This window comes from Lissotriton helveticus, chromosome 6, assembly GCF_964261635.1.
Source record: "Lissotriton helveticus chromosome 6, aLisHel1.1, whole genome shotgun sequence".
NCBI classification, from domain to species: Eukaryota; Metazoa; Chordata; class Amphibia; order Caudata; family Salamandridae; genus Lissotriton; species Lissotriton helveticus.
The window spans coordinates 167549364-167570157 of NC_136067.1; the positions used below are offsets into that span (position 1 = coordinate 167549364).

At 44.9% G+C, this 20794-nt stretch overlaps 1 protein-coding gene across 1 annotated transcript in view; it reads left to right on the forward strand.

Annotated features, from left to right (window-relative positions):
* The window catches only part of MTMR9 (myotubularin related protein 9), a 288947-nt gene that overhangs the window by 107781 nt on the left and 160372 nt on the right, over positions 1 to 20794 (forward strand). The window contains exon 3 of the mRNA XM_078647565.1: positions 1360 to 1485. Within this exon, the coding sequence (XP_078503691.1) occupies positions 1360 to 1485 (126 nt within the window). The remainder of the gene's footprint in view (positions 1 to 1359; positions 1486 to 20794) is intronic.

A 20794-nucleotide genomic window follows, 5' to 3' on the forward strand; every position in this document is an offset into this window, starting at 1 on the left:
TGAACAATTGTTTATATTACTACTGCTCCCCGTTGGTGACCAAAAAAGCATTGACACCACCTCATTTATATATCGGGTGGGGTTCTGTGGGGCTACAATAACCTGTCTTTCACATTCGGCGCTGGTGCATTGGACTAAGTTCATTTGTGTCACCCATGGATGTAAAAACCTTGTAGAGCTGGGCCAGAGACTCAGTTTATTTATGCAACACTCTGGACAAACATCTCTTGAGGACCTTCCCAAAAACTTAGAGGGCTTGTAGCCCATCCATTGCTTTCCATTGGTTGGATGTAAGTCACTCTTACTTGCTTGCATCATATTCAATGGCTTGCCTTCCTATTCTTGTATTTCTCTCTCCCCTCGAGCGTAGCCTCTTCAGCATCCATTCTTTGACTGACTTATATCCTTTAACTGTCCACATTTAGGGAACTGTATTTATCTTTTTTTAAGTGCTCCTTGAGAGTACATCTGTTTTCCAGCTCTCTCCCTCATGTTTTTCGCGCCCAAATACCCACTCCTGTGGGCACGCCATGTTGATTTTTCCCTCTGGTGCTGCTAGTCTTCTTAAAACCTGCTTCCTCCTCCTCAATTTGTTCTGCCTCTCAGATGCTGCTGTTCTCATTAATAGAGCTCCTCCCCCCCCCCCCAGCCCAGCTTTATTTTATTTTTCTAATTCCTCCCTACTCCGTTGCTTTCCCTGCCCACTCTACTCCCACCCCCTCCTCACGATGATTAATTTGTTATTTATTTATGTTCTTGGAGGTCCCTTCAGCTCCGTTCGTTGCCAGGCTTCTTTACAGGATTGGCAAGTCGCATTGGCAAAGCCACTTGGTCACGACGACAGTACCTATTTGCTTTGCCAGTGCTTGCTCTTGTTCTGTGCATATCTTTAACCTTGACACACAGGGATGAAGACCTTCAATCCATGGCCCCATACTTGTTGAAGCTCTAGCACCTCTACTGGGAGCAGGTAGCTGCTGCCACTGTGCCTTGCAGTGCTGCCTCCTTCTGTGCTTTGCACTATCTGCACTTTTCCAGCCCTTTGGGCCCCTGGACCTCATACCTCTATTAATGTCAATTAAGTGCTGTACAGTGCACCCCTCTCAAACAAAGAGTACACACACACACACACACACACACACACACACACACACACACCCATCCCGATTCAGCTAATATGTTTCCCTTAATTCTTTAGTTGTATTTACTATGTCCACTCTGCCCTATAATAACTTTTTTTTTAATCAAACATAGTTTACATTGCTACGTACACCATGTGGTGACAAAAACATTTGGCTTTGTTAAAGCTTGTTTGGCCTTGGAATTGTGTTACTAACCTTTTGTACTTTCACGCGGCAGGCATTATCTACTCTGGACTCCATCACCTTGATGTACCCCTACTTTTACCGGCCCGAATTCGAAGTCGTTGAGGACGGATGGCACTCCTTTCTACCTGAGAAAGAGTTTGAGCAGCTCAGTTCAGTGGTAAGTGCAAACTATAGGCTCACTTATGTCGAAGAAAAAATGCAAACTTTGACCCATCCCCAATCCTGAATGTAGTTGTTTCTGTGATTGCTGCCACGAAACGGAGCATCCATTTTGCCTGAAAATGATTTCTTTGAAATGAAGCATAGTAGTTGTGTGACACTGCTTTACCAAAACAAAAACCTATACAAACGTCTACTGAGGTCCCTGCCTTCCTCACGAAATTTGAAAATGCCAATAATGTTTTGTGATTGTACTGCAGTTTTATGGGGGAAGGTGCAGTTAGGATATTTTTCATTTCCATACAGAACTTTGTCTAAAAGCATATGCTAACCAAGAATGCCCTACCATTCTATAACCGTATACATTCAGCTACCCACCTTTGCCAATCCTCCCCACCTCTGCGTAAGCTCATTGACATGCTTGTCATTTATGTTCCACAAGTGAGAATTTGTACAGTTTGCCCCATATTCACAAAGAAAAATCATGCTAAAAAACAATCCAGAACTGAATTTTCAACTGTCCTCCAAATCCCTTGTTTTTTCAAGAAAGCCACACACACAATAGAAAATCGGTTTGGAAAACTGCAAGCCAGTAGGTTATTTTACGGTGTATATATTGCTATTCTGGTCCTACGAATGATGAGTAAAAAAGAGGGATATATCCTGAGCAAAATTTGTCCACAGCAATTATATACAGTTCATAACAAACATTGCCACAAATGTTCTTCTTTATCTTCTTTACAGTGCTTCAACAGAGTCGTAGCCAACACGTGTTTCGTCTTTTTGTGGTGTAAGCCACAGACTTCATCAGGGCAGTTATCATGTAAAGATCCGAAATATGTAGTTCAGTCTCAAACGATATATCAATAATATCCATAAAATTCCATCGCCCAATAGTACGCTGAGTAACCTCCGAGCTGATTTCTTTGCACTTGAGGTGGCCAGAGGTATACATGAATATCAGGAGACTATGGATTACCTTTACTACTGTGTCAGTTATCCGGATTCTAATAGTACTATTGGCCAACGGAATTTTATGGATATTATTGATATATCGTTTGAGACTGAACTACATATTTCGTATCTTTACGTGATAATCGCCCTGATGAAGTCTGTGGGTTACACCACAAAAAGATGAAAGACTAATTGAAATCTATAACTAACCGAATCAGTCCTACCTGTCCCTTGTCGCAGGAAAAACTTTACTTGTCATGTAGGTTTACAAATGATCAGACCAGGCTTGAACTGCAGTCTCATGGAGTGTGGTTGTAAGAACTTTGAGTCCTGCAAACATTGAAACCAAACAAGATCCTGCTACACACTAATAAAATCTGGAAAACATAGGTATCAAATGTAAGAGAGTGGGAATGTGAATGCAGTTGTACCAACGAGTATGAATCAGATTTCGGTGGATGAACTGGTATTTTTTAAGTGCTGTCATAATGGATGTATGGCATCCAGCAAAGCATGTTCTGTTTTGGGACAATTTTGTCTTTAGTGCAAGAGTAGAGCCTTTTTGCAAGAATGTGCAAAAGCAGAGCTAATATGATGTGGAGGGAAAAAAACAAGTTGCTAGCACAAATATGGGAAGTTTGAGTGGAACAGGATCCAGGGAAGGATGTGTTTTAATATATTTGAGGTAGGACAAGTGAAAAAAGGTGGCTCCTTTTGCGACATTCTAATTGGTAAAAGTGTCAGCGTATTCAGGAGCGCATTGTACTTGCTTATGGACAAAATGCTACACATGTATGAAGAGGTCAAGATGTTGCCTACAGACATCAAATTAGTAGAGTATGGGAACAAATCGATTGACGGGGTCGGTTATTTTGTGACCACATTATAAATCACGGGCATATGAATACAAGCAAATGCTTATGTATCTAGGGGGAGAGTTATGTTTACTTGGTTAGCCGTAGTAGAAAGAACTATTTACGAAACTGGATCCCGATCATCCTAAGTAGGCGATTGGATACAAAGAGGACTTGATGGTGGCAAAAATGAAAAGGCGTTAATCTGATAAGTAGCAACAATTGTTTCTGAACTTATTCAGAATCATCAGAAATATTGAAATGATTTGTACATACACTCATTCCTAAGAAAAATAGTAGTACAAAAGTTGAGGAGTGTTCTGTTGGCAGTAAAGAATGCTTTGAAGTGTGGGTTGGAATGATTGGTAAAAGAGGTTGGGTGTGATTGAGGAAATTGAATCCTCCTGAGTGGTTGTCATCTCTGGTAGTGAAGCAAGGCAGATGGTGACTCGAAAGTATATGTGGACCTGAGAGACCTGAATAAGGATTGACATCCACTACCCATATTTAACAAAATGTTGGGAACGTTGAAGGGAGACATATTTTACTACTCCCACCTTGTTCTCTGCCTGTCATCAGACTGCATTACATGAAAACTCCAAAGCTTTAATGTCATTTATCACTTGAGAGAGTGCATTCAGATATATCTTCACACCATCTGGGCTAGTGTCTGCATACTCAGTTTTTCAGGAGGCCATGCATCAACTATTTAAAAATGTACAAAATGTTTCATTCCCAAAATTAGATTTTAGTCCATGCAACATCTCCGGAAGAGCATTATAAGATGTTGTTCCAGGTTTTGAGTATTTTGAAAGATGATAGTCTGATAATTGCTACGGATAAATGCAAGATTGCCAGGGATGAGGATGACTATTCAGGCCATTGGATAAGTCAAGATGGTATTTCAGCTAAGGAGAAGATTGTTACTGCTATATCCAATGCTCCCAGTCCTAAAGATAAATTAAACTGGCTGAGTACTATCCAAACTTTGTACCTAATTTCTCAACAAAAAAAGCAACTTCTGAGGCAATCGTTAAAGCAAAATTTGTATGGTTTGATGGTTGTGAAAGAGAATGTTTACACTTTGAAAAAACCTGATTGCCAGTGCACCTTCTCTTGTACCTTTTGATATAACTTGAAATAATATTGTGGTAAATGGTACTAACAATATCTGGTTTGGGGCAGTTTTGCTCCAGGACCGGAATAGATTTTTGGCAACAGTTGCATTTGCTTCACGACCTCTTATAGACAGAAGTTATTAATTGAGAAGAAGGTACTGCCTTGCATGTGGGGTATAACTCATTTTCGAACATCTCTTTGGAGAGTGCCTTCTATCAGGGGGTGTGGAATTTAAGAAAATATCTACTTGTCCATGGGGCAGGTTGCTTCATAAATCTACTTGTCCTGTAACAAAATCCACTTGTCTCTTTTGTGCCATGTAATATGGCAGCAATCACATTATATAAGAGCTCTGATATAGCCTCTCTGATTATGCCACTGCTCATACCATAGTAGTGTTTGAATACTTTCAATACCCTTATATTGCCACGTTTCCGCAGATCTACATACTGAGGCTGATGGTCGGTAATCAATAGCTCCAGGGTTAGAATGCCCTTATGAGTCTGTACAAACCTACTAACTTGCATGTTTTAAGGGGTGTCAACAACTCTTCTCTAATCTTTTCCCATACTGAGAAATTTTGTAAATGTATTCCTGACAATGGCAGACGTAACCCTTCTTCCAGATGTGGGAAAAAAAGTAGTTGGAGGGAAAGTGAACTTGCAAACACTCAGATTTCTGCATGAGCAAATCTACACATGCATATTTGCTCAAGCTAAAATGCAGTTCACAAATATTTTCTAGGAGTATTATTTTTTGTCCTACCTCTGTAAATTCTTGTGAATTCACGAAAGCCGTATAGCTGCACTTAATGCAAGGTCATATACCATGGGTGCACTTTTGAGACTTTCTTCAATAATGGGGCCCCTAATTTGGTCTGGAGTTGACCGTGACCGTTTGTGTTTATTAAAATTCTGTCTCTGTATCTGTATCGGCTGGCTTCAATGTGAGCGACAGCATTCTGCTCTTTCACAAGGAGCATATCGGCACACTAAGTAGTTTTGTTCAGTGCCAGTAACTACTGTGGCAGTGTGTGCTTGTTGAGACCAAAACTATTTTTGCTTTTGCCAATGTTTGTTGTAATGGTGAGGGCCCGGCAGCTCCCACACCTAAGGTGTTACAAAAACCATGACGAAACAAGTCACACATGGACAAAACTAAAAAGCTGACCACCAATTTCAGACCTACTGGCTTTGCCAATTCTTGTTTATTTTTATTTCCAATAATCATATTGAAACTGGTTAAACTGATTTTCCATTATGAATATTTTTGGGAAAAACTAGCTTGCATCAACACGTTACTAAATGATGCTGCAAAGAAATAGTACCTGAAATGTTACAGTAGTTTAGCGAAATATTTTTGTTCCAGCTTTCATTTTTTTTTTGAACATTTTATTTTGAAACCAAAGAATCATCAATCTTTCTTTGAATCTTCTGCAAATATTTGCATCAAATCGTAGAGAATTCTGGGAGCATTATTCATAGCCTCCTATTGCTAAACTTTGAAAACATGTATACACTTTTATATACATGAAACACTGTCAGTAGAGCAGTGAATAATAAAGGCTTTCAATTAATGAACCTGTAACGGGGTCCCCCTTGTGCGCCCCGCCATAGGGCGCGAACTGATCAACTGTGACCCCCCCCTTGTCTTTCCACAGCCCAAGCAATATGCCGAGTGGACCAGCCCCGACACCTACAGTTGCGATGAGGAAGACGCCTGGCCCTTTAACCAGTCCGGAGTTCGGGAAGAGGAGGAGCCCCGCAGGTGGATAAAGACGGAGAACGCCCAGCACCAGGTGTGTCTATACACCGGAGGAGCGGTCAGAGCGGAGAGGTGCGGAGAGGCGGGAAGCAGCGAGGAGGAGCGGAGAGAAGGACGGGAGAGCAGAGAAGAGGAGCTGAGGAGAGGAGGAAGCGGAGAGAGCGAGGCCAAGCAGAGCGGCGGTATCAGGTGGATCGGCGAGACCCGTCTCACGGAAGGAGAACAGCCGGATCTGGAGCGGAGCTGGGAGCTGATCTTCGAGGGCGGCTTGGACCGATCACTGACGGCGAAAGAAGACGCCGAGAGAGGAGAGGAAGAAAGGGGAACGCCTGGAGGCCAACACCACGCGCCGCCCAGCCGTACGCCAGGAGGGGTACGGCTCACTGAGGTGCGTAATCGCTTCCTGGGGTGGTTCACCGATAAGGCCAGAAGTCTAACGGAAAGGGGGGGGAGGAACCTGAGGGACGACTCCCGGGAGCATCGCACGAGCACTCGCCCTCCTCATTGAAGTAACATACCTGACAAGGACCTTTGCACTGGGTGTTTCCCCTCACTACCCCTTCCTGGTGTTGCCAACTGACTCCCTGTTGTTCCATTCTGATACTTGCCTCTCTTTTCTTCTTTTCCCCTTCGGCGTCGGCGTGGGTGGCCAGCACGGAGCCTCCAGAGCCCCCTAGACGGAGGAGCCCGATTCTGAGGAAAGAAGAGGGAGCTCGTAGAAAAACACGCAAAGAGAGAAGCAGATCTCCACGGAGGACAGCAGTTCGCAAAACCTGTACCGATGCACTGTATGACCAATTAAAATCCCGAGTAACAAAAACACGTCTCCTGCCCTTTTCTGGTCCCGCGGTTACAGAACCATAAAGACAAGTTTGAACAGCAGTAACATATGGACAAAAATATTACCTTAACTGCAGACACTGCCCTTCCCTGATCCATAATGTGTTACTGCAAACTGGTAGCCAAAGGGTTTGTGCTTCAGGGGGTTGGGCCAACGTGTCTCAAGGACAAAATACACATGAAAACGTGTTGCCCTTGACTCCAAACAATATGTCGAGCTATAGGAATTCCACATCCCTGTTCTATAGTGAGAACCAATGACATGCCAGTGGTGGATTTATTTTCTAATAAAGGTAGTGGTAAAGCCACACCGAGGAGCGCCAAATGGCAATATCACTTGCTAGATTAGAGCTTTGACATCGAATTTGTTCCAGGAATTTCTAACATTTTCGCATATTTTGTTTTGGCTACCTTTTAATGATGCTGACAAGGATGAGGATGACAATTGAGATATGATGGCTTCTGATAGATACTTCTACTTGTAGAATTCTCACCTTGTGAATATTTCCCTGGCGTCAAACTGTATCCAGAAACTTAAAAGCAGTACTCCTGCGCGTCGGTCCAACTCCGCACGGACTTAGTTCTGCTCTGTAAGTGACAAACTGAGTGGCATATAACCGCCAACAGAAGTTCCTTTCTTGCTGCATGTCCAGACGCAGATTCAGAGCTTATCGTTAGCCTAAAGATCAATTTTTGTTTGTCAAAAATGTACTAGTGTGCGTGGCCAAATGTCATCCCCTAAGCCAACAAGGTTCAAACTGTGCAGTGACTGTCACAAACAAATGTCTGTCTGTCTTTGGTGTCAGGCCATGACTCCAGGGCCTGCAATGATTGTATTCCAGATGAATCTGAAGTTCATACAGAACCGGAAGGCCAAACTTTGTTACCAAGCATAAGAAGACTCCACGCTGAGACCAGTCAAAGTCGAAAGGAAGATCCCATTCTCACAGCAGATAATCCTTGTGGTTGAAGTCATTGTGTAAGTCCAAGAAAAAGCACAAGAAGTCAAAGCAGGAATCAGACCCTTTCCACTACTCTAGGACTCCAGAGAGGGCACAAGGGTGTCAATGGGCCTTCTGGTCTCGCTCCTGATCTCTGTTGGAGCCTATTCAGAGTCTAGTCCCAGCACACCTTGAGTTCCTGAGGCTGTCAATAACCTCGCCTTCAGAACGGCACTTTACCGGTTCCCTCTGGTGCAACCTCAGGTCCGCAATGAACCGGTGTCCACTGGCTGGTCTGCCCTAGGCACCGTCTTTCCTCCTTGAACCTACATCTGGTTCAGCAGTGGTTCTGTTGCTGACGTCGTTTTCAGCGCCACCTTCTGCACTCGTTCACTTTCAGCACTGATGCTGGAGGAGGATTTGCAGCCCATTATGATAGCCAACTCTGAGCAGAATCCACCACTACCTCAACAAAGCTGTTCCCAGCTCCAACCAGCAGGCATCTAACAGGCAATTCTTCGATACTAACACTTTGCCCTTACACATAGTAAGGCCCAAACTCTTAACAATCTTTCCGCCACTGACTCAGACAATGATAAATATGATGAAGAGGATGATTATACTCCAAAATATTATGAGGAAAACCTGCATGAATCACTCAAAGATGCCATTGGTCTAGTTACATCCCGAGATACTGGCCTTGTATCTTCCTTGCTCCTGCTGTGGAGGAAAGTGCCTCCCTTGCAGTTGTGATGCAAAGAGTGGCATAACTCTTAGACGTACAGCTGCCCATTATGGAGGTGAAAGCAAATGTTTTAAACTGGTTATGTTAGCCAGATCAGGCCACAATAAAGCCTATACTGTCATTGAATGAGGCTGTTATGGATACCTTTACGGGGACTTGGGTGAAATCGCCATTGTCCCGCACCCTGCGACCCAGCCTTCCTTACACAGCATCCAATGCCAAAGAGTTGGGTGGTACAGGTATCCACCACTAAAGTCAATTCCAGCGCCTTCCCTACCACGCTGCCTGGTCTCAGTGCCGTGAAATTCATCATACATTTGCTTAGGTCGAGAAGTGGGCACCAGTGTGGCACTTGGGCGCCATGCCTGGGTGAGGTCCACGGCCCTCTATGGAGATGTCCAAGTGCCCCTTATAGACATGGCATTTGACGGCTTTCGCCTCTTTGATGAAAAAGCAAATTTACCCCTCTTGACTGGTTTACGTATCGCCACAGCATTTTCCTTGGATCTTTCTGCCCCCACTAGAAAGTTCCACCAACAATTTCACCCTCTCTAACTATGATCAGGGTTTCAGTTTTGCCAACACCAGCCCTCCACCAGCTCAGCATACCTTGCAGCCCTTCTGTGACTGAGGCCACAGATATTGCCCAGGACAACAGGGACAACATACAGTTCAGTCCCCCACCCTTCCTGCATCGGCAATTGCAAAACCGCTTTATTGTGTCCTTACCACCCTGTTGGAGGCAGGATCTGCTTTTTCCTTTGAGGGTGGCAGGTCATCACTTTAGACAATTGGAACCTCCAGATTGTACATCAGGGCTACACCCTCCCATTGCTCTCATCCCACCTCACCTTCCATCACCATCAGGGCAGCTGACGGAGGGCATCTGCCCTTTTACAGCAGAAAGAGTGGGCCGTTGGGCCAAAGGGCCGCAGTGAGGGTTCCAGTCCCAGAAGTAGGAACAAGTTGTTACTCCAGTTAATTCCTTGTGCCAAAGAAGAATGGAGGACTCTGTTTTATTTTAGATCGTTGCACTCTCAATGCCTTCCTGCTGAAGGTCAAATTCAAGATGTTCACCCTTGCCCAGGTCCTCTCTGTCATAGAGCCCGAAAACTCGCTGGTGGCATTGGACCTGCAGGACACTCATTTCCATATCCCCACCCTGCAGCCCCACAGGGGCAATTTTCAGTGGGCCAGGAGTATTTTTAGTTTACAGTGCTCTCTTTTGACCTCACCAGTGCCACCCTAAGCCATTGCCACTCAGTGTTGACAAAAGTGATGGTGGTGGCTGCAGCACACCTACAGGGATCGGGGTACCAGTCTTCCTCTACCCAGATGGCTGGCTGCTGATGGCAGTCTCGCCCCAGGCAGTTGTCAACCAACTCGAGATGACGGTGAACATCCTAACATAATCTTAACTATCACTGTGCTCACACCCAAATCCTTCGCAGATGCTCCTCTTCATCCGAGCTGTTATGGATATGCCACAGTATCGTGCCTTTCCCCCAGAACAAAGAGTCCAGGATATTCGGGCTTTGATCTCCGTGTTTCAGCCTCTGTCCTGGATCTCAGCACAGAGCACTCTAAGGCTGCTGAGATTGTTGGCATTTTGAGCTGGACTGTTCCCACTGGATCAGGGTCAAGACTGTTTTGCATATGGCTGGTTACAAACTGAGGTGGCATGATATGCCAAATAATGATGGATTGGCATGCGGTTCCGAATAATTACCAGTGCCTGAGATTAATTCAAGCGTTCCATTTTTATCTTTTTCTTATGCTATAGTGTGTCACCACAAGTGAGGCGGGTATGCCCAGACGTGGCTCCCGTACACACTGTGTCACTGGACCCAAGCTGTACCCGGCTGATGAGCCCATAACTAGGGTGAAACCGGTCCTGGGTTGCTTATGTTGCATTTCGGAGAGAACCAGGATTGGCAGTTCGGGCTGGACTGTCCCCACTGGAGCAGTGTCAAGATTTGCATATAGTTGGGTCCAAACTGAGGTGGCACGGTGTGCAAAGTTATGATGGATTGGGATGTGACCCTGAGTAATTACCAGTGGCTGAGAATAATTAAGGCATTCAATCTATTGCTTATTTTGTGTACCATATGATTTTTGTCTGCATGTCCAGTGGGCAAAATAAGCCTAAACATGTTGTTGTCTTTGATCCCAAAGAATTATGTCCTGGTCTTCCTGTCTCTTTATCTCACTCTTGCACGTTCTTCTTCAGCGTTTCTTTCTCCCTTTGTCACTCGGTTCCTTTTTATCGCTCTCTCTTTCTACCTTGCTTTTCTCACTTTCTCTCTCTATTGCTGTAGTTCAAAGTCCAATGTTTAAAACTAGGTCCTGGTCCCACAAAATGAGTGCTAATGCCCACCACCTGCCTTTGTGGGCACAGTTTTAGCGCTTCCTAACCCCATGCTACCTGTCGCCATCAGTCTAACATAACCAAAATACATTTGTCTGTTATTCAGGTGCATTGTTGTTGATGTACTGCGAGAACTGAGCAAATAAACTGTAAATGTGTAGAATGAAAAATGGAGATTAAACTATATTCCTTTGGTGACAGAACAAATCAGAAAAATCTAAGTTACATGGTGCTGGGCTTTGAATCTTAAAACAGCATTCATGTTTTTTCTGCTGTGCCTGAGCTGGTCATGTAATGAGATGAGATGTCTTCTAATCACTCTTCAAAAGGCCATCCGGAGCTTCCAGTGAGAAACATCTTGTGCAGGAAGTGGCCAGCTTTGTTCTTTGTGTTGCATCCTGATAGGGCTGCTTGTTTTTAGCCTTTGCTGTGTTTACTTCAAAATTGATTTTGAACAACAGGAAGCCATTTTTACTCCCAAGTTGACACTAGAGGCATTTTGCTTAATGCAAATTCCTTAAATATTTGCTTCGCTTTACTATGTTCTTGTTTCTGCAAAAACAGTATAGAGACATGAAACTAGTACTTTTCATTAAACATTTTCTACATCTCTGTATATTCTTAGTTCTTGTGTGTTAGTGGTGCCAGTGTGGAGTTTGCAGAGCCACTCACACCTCTTTAAACAGCTGAGGGTGAATTAGAACATGTTTGAAGGCTTCCTCTTTGCTGGGGAATTTATTAAAACCAGTTTCATGAGACATAAAAAAGGTTATGGGCAAAGGAGGGGCATATGAAATGTGAAGAGTTTGCATATGACCTGAAGGGTTTGCATATGACGAGTGAAAAGTTTGCATATGACGTGTGAAGAGTTTGCGTAAGACGTGTGAAGTTTGCGTATGACGTGTGAAGTTTGCGTATGACGTGTGAAGTTTGCGTATGACGTGTGAAGTTTGCGTATGACGTGTGAAGTTTGCGTATGACGTGTGAAGTTTGCGTATGACGTGTGAAGTTTGCATATGACGTGTGAAGTTTGCATATGACGTGTGAAGTTTGCATATGACGTGTGAAGAGTTTGCATATTTCGTGAAGAGTTTGCATATCACAGGTGTAGTGCTCTTGGAAGACTTCAGCATATTTTCAAGAGATGTATGACAGCAAGGGAGCAGAGTTTTAAACAAAGGAGACTATTTCTAAAGCTGTGAAGCAGCTTGAGGTGCCCACGCACCTATTGGGTATTTAAAAGTTTGTATTATGCCCTGCTCTGTACCTCTTACTGGAAGTAGCAAAGCAGAAAGTAACAGCAAACCATCCCCAGCTCTTGCCCATCTCTTTGTACTCTTTTTCGTAGTACCTGAAAAATTAGCTTTGGAAGGACAGTTATTCAGTGCTCCATGGGATGGACAAACACAAGAAGAGGAAGTAAAGCTCACAGAAGCTAGCAAATAAGAGGCAAGCAAATGAGATTGACACTAAGGCCAAGCAATGGTATGTAATGGGCGGGCTCAACGCCCACTGTAAGCAGATAGCAAATGCCAATGCTGAACAGCACCTGCCATAAAAACAAAAAATCCCCAGTGTGATGATATATACTTGCGTGTCATAATGGTCGGCAGCCCCAGTGGAATGAGGCGCCGTTTTTACTTTTTATTTTTTTTATTTTAAATGTACTGTTCCAAGGTGGCGGTTACCCATCTTAGGGTGGTAAAATAAAAATTAATAAAATGTACTCAAAAGCACATTTACAGAAGGCGCAGCCTGGTAGCACATTGCAGCTGCTGAGACCTCTTAAAAAGTTTTTTTTAAACTGCAGGGAAGTGTGGGGGGGGAAACAGAGGCGTGGGATGAGCAAGTAAATGCTGCTGACATAAAGTGGCTGTGACCAGGGAAGGGTTTTTGAGCAACAGGGTGGTTATTAGGGAAAACAGCTGGGGGAAACCATGTATAAGCTTGGGCGGTAGAAGAGGAACACAGAGAGCACAGGGACATACGTTTCAAGGGGGAAGCATTCTAAGGGAAAAGGCAGGAAAACATGAATTACTTTGGAGTGCTAAAAGCTAAAGAAACGAGCATTGGCATAGCCAATGGGTCTTGCCTTTGAGACCTACTGGTTCTGCCAGTGCCTTTTGGCGATGCTGAACAGCATCAGTAAAAAGCAATACTTTTTTTGCTGATGCTGTTTATTATTTGCAAAAAAAATAAAAAAAATTAAGTGCTGCAACTCGGCTGTTGTTGACGGTCCTGTCATTCTGTAGGCATGCACATGTCACCACACATGGATGCATCTACAGAATTATGCGAACACCATTTTCTTTGTTATTGACCAATCTAAGATTGTGGTGCCATTGAGATCGGGCATTTTGCTGCTGGGTCCTCCAAAATAACGGGACAATGGGGAATGGGAAGAGCAAGCGTAAGAAGTAGACAGCAACACGGGGAAAAGTACATGAGATAGACAGCAACACAAGGCACAGGGGAGAAACAGACAGAGTGAGCAGCCACAATGGATTGAGCAAACACAGAGCATGAGAGGGGTGAGTATTTGGCAGGGGATGAGGGAACGAAATACAAGAGCAAGCAAGAGAGAAAGATAACACGTGCATTCTGATGGAGTTCTTAACCAAAGAGAAAAAAGTAGTTCCCTTAAACTAAGCAGTGGAAGGTTACAAATAAGCCAGTCAAGCGGACGGTAAAGAGGTTATGCTCCAAGGGAGGTCTTTTTTTTTTTAAACAAACTTTATGGATACCACATAGTAGCTGTGAGTTATCATATCCAGTACATTGTGGTATTTTCTATTTCCACACTGTTTACATATGTTATCTATTTGCATTTCCGAGCGTATGCGTACATAAGCAGGAAGGAATTAATAACATCATTATTGTTATGATAACATGGATAGATACAAGGTGCAAATATCATTGGAGTTATGTTGATTATTGAATCAAACAATCCCATTTATAGCCGTTTCGCTGCGGCCGGAATTCCCCCGCGGTGCTGGAAAATCTGTCGCGTTCGCGGTTAGGATGGCCCCAGGCCGTCCTCCGCACAAGCCCACCGTGACAGCGGACGGCCGGGACCCGTCCAATGCAAGTAAGCGGTTAAAATAACCCCACCCACCTCCTGGCCCGTCAGTTCCATGTGCCTCTCGCGTTTATTTACTTGTGTAGACATCACTTAGTGTGACTTACTCCTGATGCGCGGGTGTTTACACTATATAATCGTTTGACAGTTAGTGAACCTAGAACCGCATAACACGGGTTTCACTGCGAGGTAGAATTGGTTTGTTGTGGGAAAAATTCTAGTGTTTTGAACCCTTCCAGCATGATATCCCATTCCATGGAAATGGAGCGTTTTCGTAACCCCCGTGACCTCCTCGCGCCTAATTGCCACGCTTTCGGCACTACTCCAACGTACCACTTCATCTTGCCATGTGGATATAGTGGGACATCTTGTGGACTTCCATCTCATGGTAATAGTGCATATAGCTAGTATAAGGGCAAGGTCTAGGATGCGCAATTGAACTTTTAGGGTGCTTGTGCAACTGCGGAGACCTAGTAGACACTCAGTAATGTTGTCCTCAATCTGTAAATGTGTTATCTCCCCAAGTGCATATTTCGAACCCCAGGCCAGTAGTCACAAAGGTGAGGACAAGCCCATAGCATGTGAGCGAAGTATGAATTGTATGAATTTAAATTTGGCGTTGCGGGACACTCGCTTGAGATGCTCCAGTATACTTGCCCATGCTTTATCAGTTAGTACACCATCAGTTGTTTCCGTCCATTTTGTGATTAGGTCAGTGAGTGGGACAGAGGCTTGCGCCCGGATACCAACGTATAGCCATTTGATAACATAGCTACCTTCCCCAATATAATATAACATGCAGACTCTCCAAGGGAGGTATAAACACAAGATGGAAAAAAAATATTGAATAAGAAGCAAGCAAATAAGATTGACGATAAAGACAACCAATGGTAAACAATGGGTGGAGTGTAAACCCCTGTAAATACTTGATAAGCCCACAGTAGGTTTTGGCAACCTGACATCTCGTGCTGTCAGGTAGGCTCAAACTAAAAGCAGATCCATGAATGGAAGCAGTGGAAGGATGCATCATCCAATCAAGGATGCTAAAGACGTGATGCCTCGGGAGAAGAACAAACACAAAAATAGGGCGGAAAGCCATCAAATATGAACAAATGACAATCAAAGGGCTTACCTAAAGCCCACAGTAAGTATTAGTATTGTACAGAGTAGATGTTTCATCAAACAGATGACGTCTGTAAGCGATCCCTAAAAGATGGAACATGTTCTAAATTCAGAGGGAACAGATTTTAAACACAAGATTTTTCTCATAAAAGTGAACATTGTTCTGTGGATCCAACGTTTTGAGCTATTTGGTGTTCAATAATTCATTAAATAATCTCCTTATGCAGAACTAGGATTACAATTAATTGCCCTTGTTTTTTAGGTCGAGGTAATATCCGGTCTGCCGAAGGCAGAACCGGAAGTTTGAGATTTTATGTTTCTTAGTGGGACTATTAGTCCCGCCTCTGCCTTTGGCTCTCTCCCATTGGCTGGCTTCCTAAATGGAGGCCAGCCATTAGAGGAGAGAGCCGTCCCTCCGAATTTGCTCTGTCTTTTTCGGATTTGGGGGCGTAAGTTTTGCTGTTCTTTAGACAGTGACGTTGTCTGTCACAACAGCAAAACACGCCCCCGAATCCGAAAATGGCCGGAAGCTTGCGGCCGCCACCGTTGCCTGTCCACCGCCGAGTCTTCAAGTGCATCGTCTTGTTATTTCAGGTGTACGGAATGTAAAACGGTCTTCCATGGTCCCTGCAAGGTCGGAGTACCATCCTGCCCTCAGTGTGTGCGGAGAAGAAAGTACTACAAGTCGAAGCATTCTGCTGCCTTATAACACTGCAGGGATATGTTTACAAAAGGACACGTTCAAGATGATGCACATCTGCCAGCTGATAAGAACTCTCCAGAGATGGAAATGGTGGAACGTCACACGCAATGTCTTTGCACCGGATTGGACAGGCAGATCGACCTCATTTGCATAGGGCCCCTATGCTTGTCTAGATCCAGCTTAAGGCGCTGTCGCTGAGGCAGCGGTCAGCGGTGCAGCCTTCATCCCCCCGGAAACGGCTGGGTGCAGTGGACAGATGCAGGGCGCCACCTCCACCCAAGCCTTGTTAGGAAACCTCCCCTTCCTAGGAATACGTGGGCCCGGAATTGGACACATGTGGATGTTCCATCACTCCGTTCCTCCCTTTCTGCTTCCTGCCCCAATCTTCAAGATCTCCCCATCCATTGTCAAATGGACTCCTTAAATAACTGGCTCAGTAGAGGTTGCGATCAGGTTGCCCCTCTCAGACGAGTTTCTGCCAGGCGCAAATATGACGCCAATAGGTGGTTCAATACCGCTTTGAAAGAGGAAAAACTGTCTCAGGCAAGCGGAGCGTGCCTGGCGGCGTACTTATTGTCCCACTCTGAAAATTCAGTACACAACTCTTCTGAACCAATACAAGAAATCTATCCTTCATGCCAAAACCGAGTACTTTTCTTCGAAAATCTTACTCGCTGAAAACCAGCCTAGAGAAATTTTCTCTATTGTGCAAGATCTTGCATTCTCTGATAGAGTAACCCTCAAACCTTCCCCCTCCCAGACCCTCTGCGATTCACTTAATGGCTACTTCTCAGACAAAATCTTAGCCATTAAGTCTAACGTTGTTCCTCCCCCCTTCTTACTTGGATCCACAGCCCTTTTCTTCTCAGATGTACCTTGAATACTTCCCCTCCCTGACTACAGAAGCTTTCCTGTCTCTTGTCTCGGCGGTTAAGTCTGGCTCTCCTTCCGACACTTGCCCCGCACACATTCTAAAACAAATTTATTCTGCCTGTCCCTCCCCTCCGCTCACTTTTCTTAATAACTCTCTGACTCATGGCACTGTTCCACAGTCTCACAAATCGGCAATCATCATCCCTATTCTAAAAAAACCTGGTTCTGACCCATCTTTACTTGCTAACTACCGTCCTATCTCCCTCCTCCCTTTTTTGGGTAAAATTCTGGAGTGTCACATCACTAGAACGCTCAGTATTTTCGTGGAGGAGAACGGCTGCCTAGCCTCTTGTAAGGCTGGGTTCCACCCGGCGCACTCCACAGAGTCCGTTGTCCTCTCTGTGATGGATAACCTTAGAGAGGGCATGGATGCTGGCCGGCCCCAGGCGTTGGTCCTCCTTGATTTATCCGCCGCTTTCGACACGGTGGATCATTCCATTCTTCTTTCTCGTGTTGAGGCGGCCGGCATCAGGGGGTCCGCCCTGGCCTGGCTAGCATCCTTTTTAAAGGACCGCACTCAGGCCGTCCATCTGGCCAATTTCTCTGCTCCCCCTCAACTGGTTCACTGCGGAGTACCACAAGGTTCTTCTTTGTCTCCTTTGTTGTTCAATCTGTATATTTCCCCCCCTTATTTTTGCACATCAGCAGATGGACGTCACCACCTACAACTATGCTGACGATCTCCAATTGGTTTTTAATTTATCTTCTTCCCCAGAGTCCATTCACAACTTTCACTCTATTATGTTGTTCATCAGGGACTGTATGAGCTTTAACCATCTGAAACTTAACCCCGACAAAACCGAGCTGGTGTTGACGGGAGGCTCCTCCAGTCCCTGGTCCCCTCTTTTTTGGCCTTCTACCCTGGGTCCCCCCCCTATCCCTTCTTTTTCGGTTAAAACCTTAGGGATTACACTCAACGCGCACCTTACATTGCACTCCCAGATTAGTTCTGTTGTTTCCTCCTGTTTTCTCACTCTTCGCACTATCCGTAAGGTGTCCCGTTTCTTTTCCTTTTGTGCCCTTAAACTCATTTTGTCTGCGATGGTGATCTCCCGCTTGGACTATGGCAACGCCTTGTATAATGGTCTCCCTGCTTACCATCTTCGGAGACTTCAACTGGTGCAGAATCAGGCAGCTCGACTTGTTTACAATCTGTCCAAGTCCCATCATGTTACTCCGCTGCTTAAAGCTCTGCACTGGTTGCCTATCCGGGAGCGTGCCTTGTTTAAGATGGGTTGCATCACCTTCCAGGCTAGGGCAGGGACAGCCCCCCACTTCATTTCCTCTGAGATCAAGGCATATTGTCCTAGCAGAGAGCTGCGATCATCTTCACAATCCCTTTTGGTTGTCCCTCGTTTTAAGAAGAAGAGGTCAGGTGGCGCAAAACTTTCTACGCTTGCACCTACCTTCTGGAATGCCCTTCCTCCTTCCCTCAGATTCTCTATCCACTATTCAGAATTTCGCAAATCCTTAAAAACATTTTTGTTTACACAAGCTTTTTCGCGTTAGCCGCCTGGTTCTTCACTTCCCCTTGGTCTGATGTCCTAGCGCCAAGAAACCGCGTGGTGTATGTGCGCTTTATAAATATTTTAATTTCAATTTCCACCCATATTACCTTCCCTTACACTGTACCCAAGCCATTTTTTCGGTAGTGCATATTTACTGATCTTACCCCCCTGCTACCGCTATGGGTGCCACAGTCCAGATGAAACGTTGCAGGACGATGGGTGTGTTCCCTGTAGAATGAAGGAGGTCACATTTCCAGCTGCTTGTTTCCATTCAGAGCTCTGACGTGCTCGGTTAGTATGGCCAGTCCCAGGTGGGCTTTCTTGGTATGTCATCCTCACGTTGCTTTACCTCGGAGACCAGGCCGTGCAGGAAGGTTCAATATACCAAACGCAGCAAGGACGAGTTTAGTAAGATTTTGCACTTGTGAAAAGGGAGCCCCTTTGTTGGGCACTCTGGCGGGCACTGACCGGAAGGTGCGGGGTTGGCCCGAGATCTTATACCCGCTGTTTAGAAATGTAATATGGACCAGAATGTACTCCACTGGTTGGAAATGTCAGGCATGATCCCGAAATGGGTGTTTTCATGATTCTAACCAGGGCATGCGTTTAAAAACAGGCCCCTTCTCTGCTCTGCCATGTAGGAAGAGTAGTCCACGCTCCGTGGAAACAGTAGGAAGGAAGGAATGCAGAAATGTGGGGACATACCTGCAAGCGTTCGCCTTTGTTGGGAGCGAAACACGGTTTTCGTTTGAAGGAATGAATGTGTACATAACTTTCCATGTATTTATCTTTCTCAGGGCACACAAGGTCTTCCATTTTCAGCATACGCCATGGCACATTCAGAACAGTTTTATTTTCTGACATGTAAATATTAGACCCGTTTTTAAAAAATTTGACCCATAGGAGGATCTTGGACAGAACTGAATTTATTGCGAATTACTTAAATGTCGATCACCTCCGTCGCTGACGAGTGATGGTTATATTTTTTAATATCTTTTGTTAAACGAATCACCAGCTGTTGTATGCACCAACATAACTTGTGGAGCCTCTTTGTATGTGTTAAAACAAAATATTTGCATACGTCTGTCTAGCAACATCACTTTTTAATTAGGTTACAAAATGTGCCTCAGTGCCACAACCTTGTGGGTTGGCCTAACGGCTAAGGCGCTCGACCTCGGACCTGGGGATCTGGGTTCGAGTCTCGGTAACGACGCCAAAAAACCCCTGTGATTTTGGCTAAATCACTTAATCTCCCCGTGCCTAAAAAAAAAAAAAAAAAAATGAAAGTGTGTCCTCATGTAACGTAACTGGTGCTATGTAAAGCGCTCTGATAACTGATTCGGTTCGGTTCTAGTTCGCGCTATATAAAAAACTCTGCAAAAAAAAAAAAAAACTCTGCAAGTAACACTGTGTGGGTTCAAATGCTGATGAAGTTCGTAATGTGCCAAACCAACTGCAGAAAAGGGCAGTTGAATATTACGTTGCTCATTGGCACTTATTTTTTAGTGCTACAGTAATACCAGGATTAGGGCGCAGACGGTGTTCTGTGTTGTGTGATAATAACGCCGCTCGCACGAATTCTTCCAGTGTAACCTGGAGGAACTGGCGTGAGGAAAAGTAAATGTAAATGTAAATGTGCTGGACTTGTAAAGCGCACAGCTGCCCGTGAGCGTCCCGGCGCTTGCTTAGGGAACCCGTCCTGGTATTCCCCTGTGAGTAACCCCGGCAGGGTGTCCACAAGGTAAAAGCCAGGCATCCCGCCGCGAGGGGCCGTAGTGGAGATTAAGCAAGCTATTGCCCAGAGTCGCAGAGTGTGACCCCGTGAGTTGAGTAGGCACCAGAGCGAGAATTGTCGAGTCCGTGGAATTTTTGAGCCCGGGACCCTGGAATCGAACCCTGGTCCACGGTCGATCTCAGCTTCCGGGTCTGCCGCCTCTAACCACTGAGCCACGCTTCTCCAAGAGGTCGGTAATGGGAATGTGCATAATATGGGTGCTGGAAAACTGCTTCTGCACGTTATTCCCCACTCCAATCTCAAAAACTCGGAATGGGGCGGTAAATTTACCCCGTTTAGCTGTTAACCACAATGTAAATGTGTGGCCCTCATTTTTAGGCTCTTAGGGGAAGTAACTGTTCTCAAGAGAGAAGAGAAGAGAGTGGTGATGTTGACGCCAATTAAAGGACGGTGCTCAGACTAATCTATACAACCTGTTTTGCTGCTCCTTCCTAATGTGAAGATTTGGCATTTGCAATGACTATCTCAAACATTCATTCATGTTTACTGGACATCGAGGGGTGCTTAGAAGATATTGCACGTTAGCGGACTGCTAAAGCCCATTTCTACAGGTGCATTCACGCGCTGCAAACATTGAAAGTT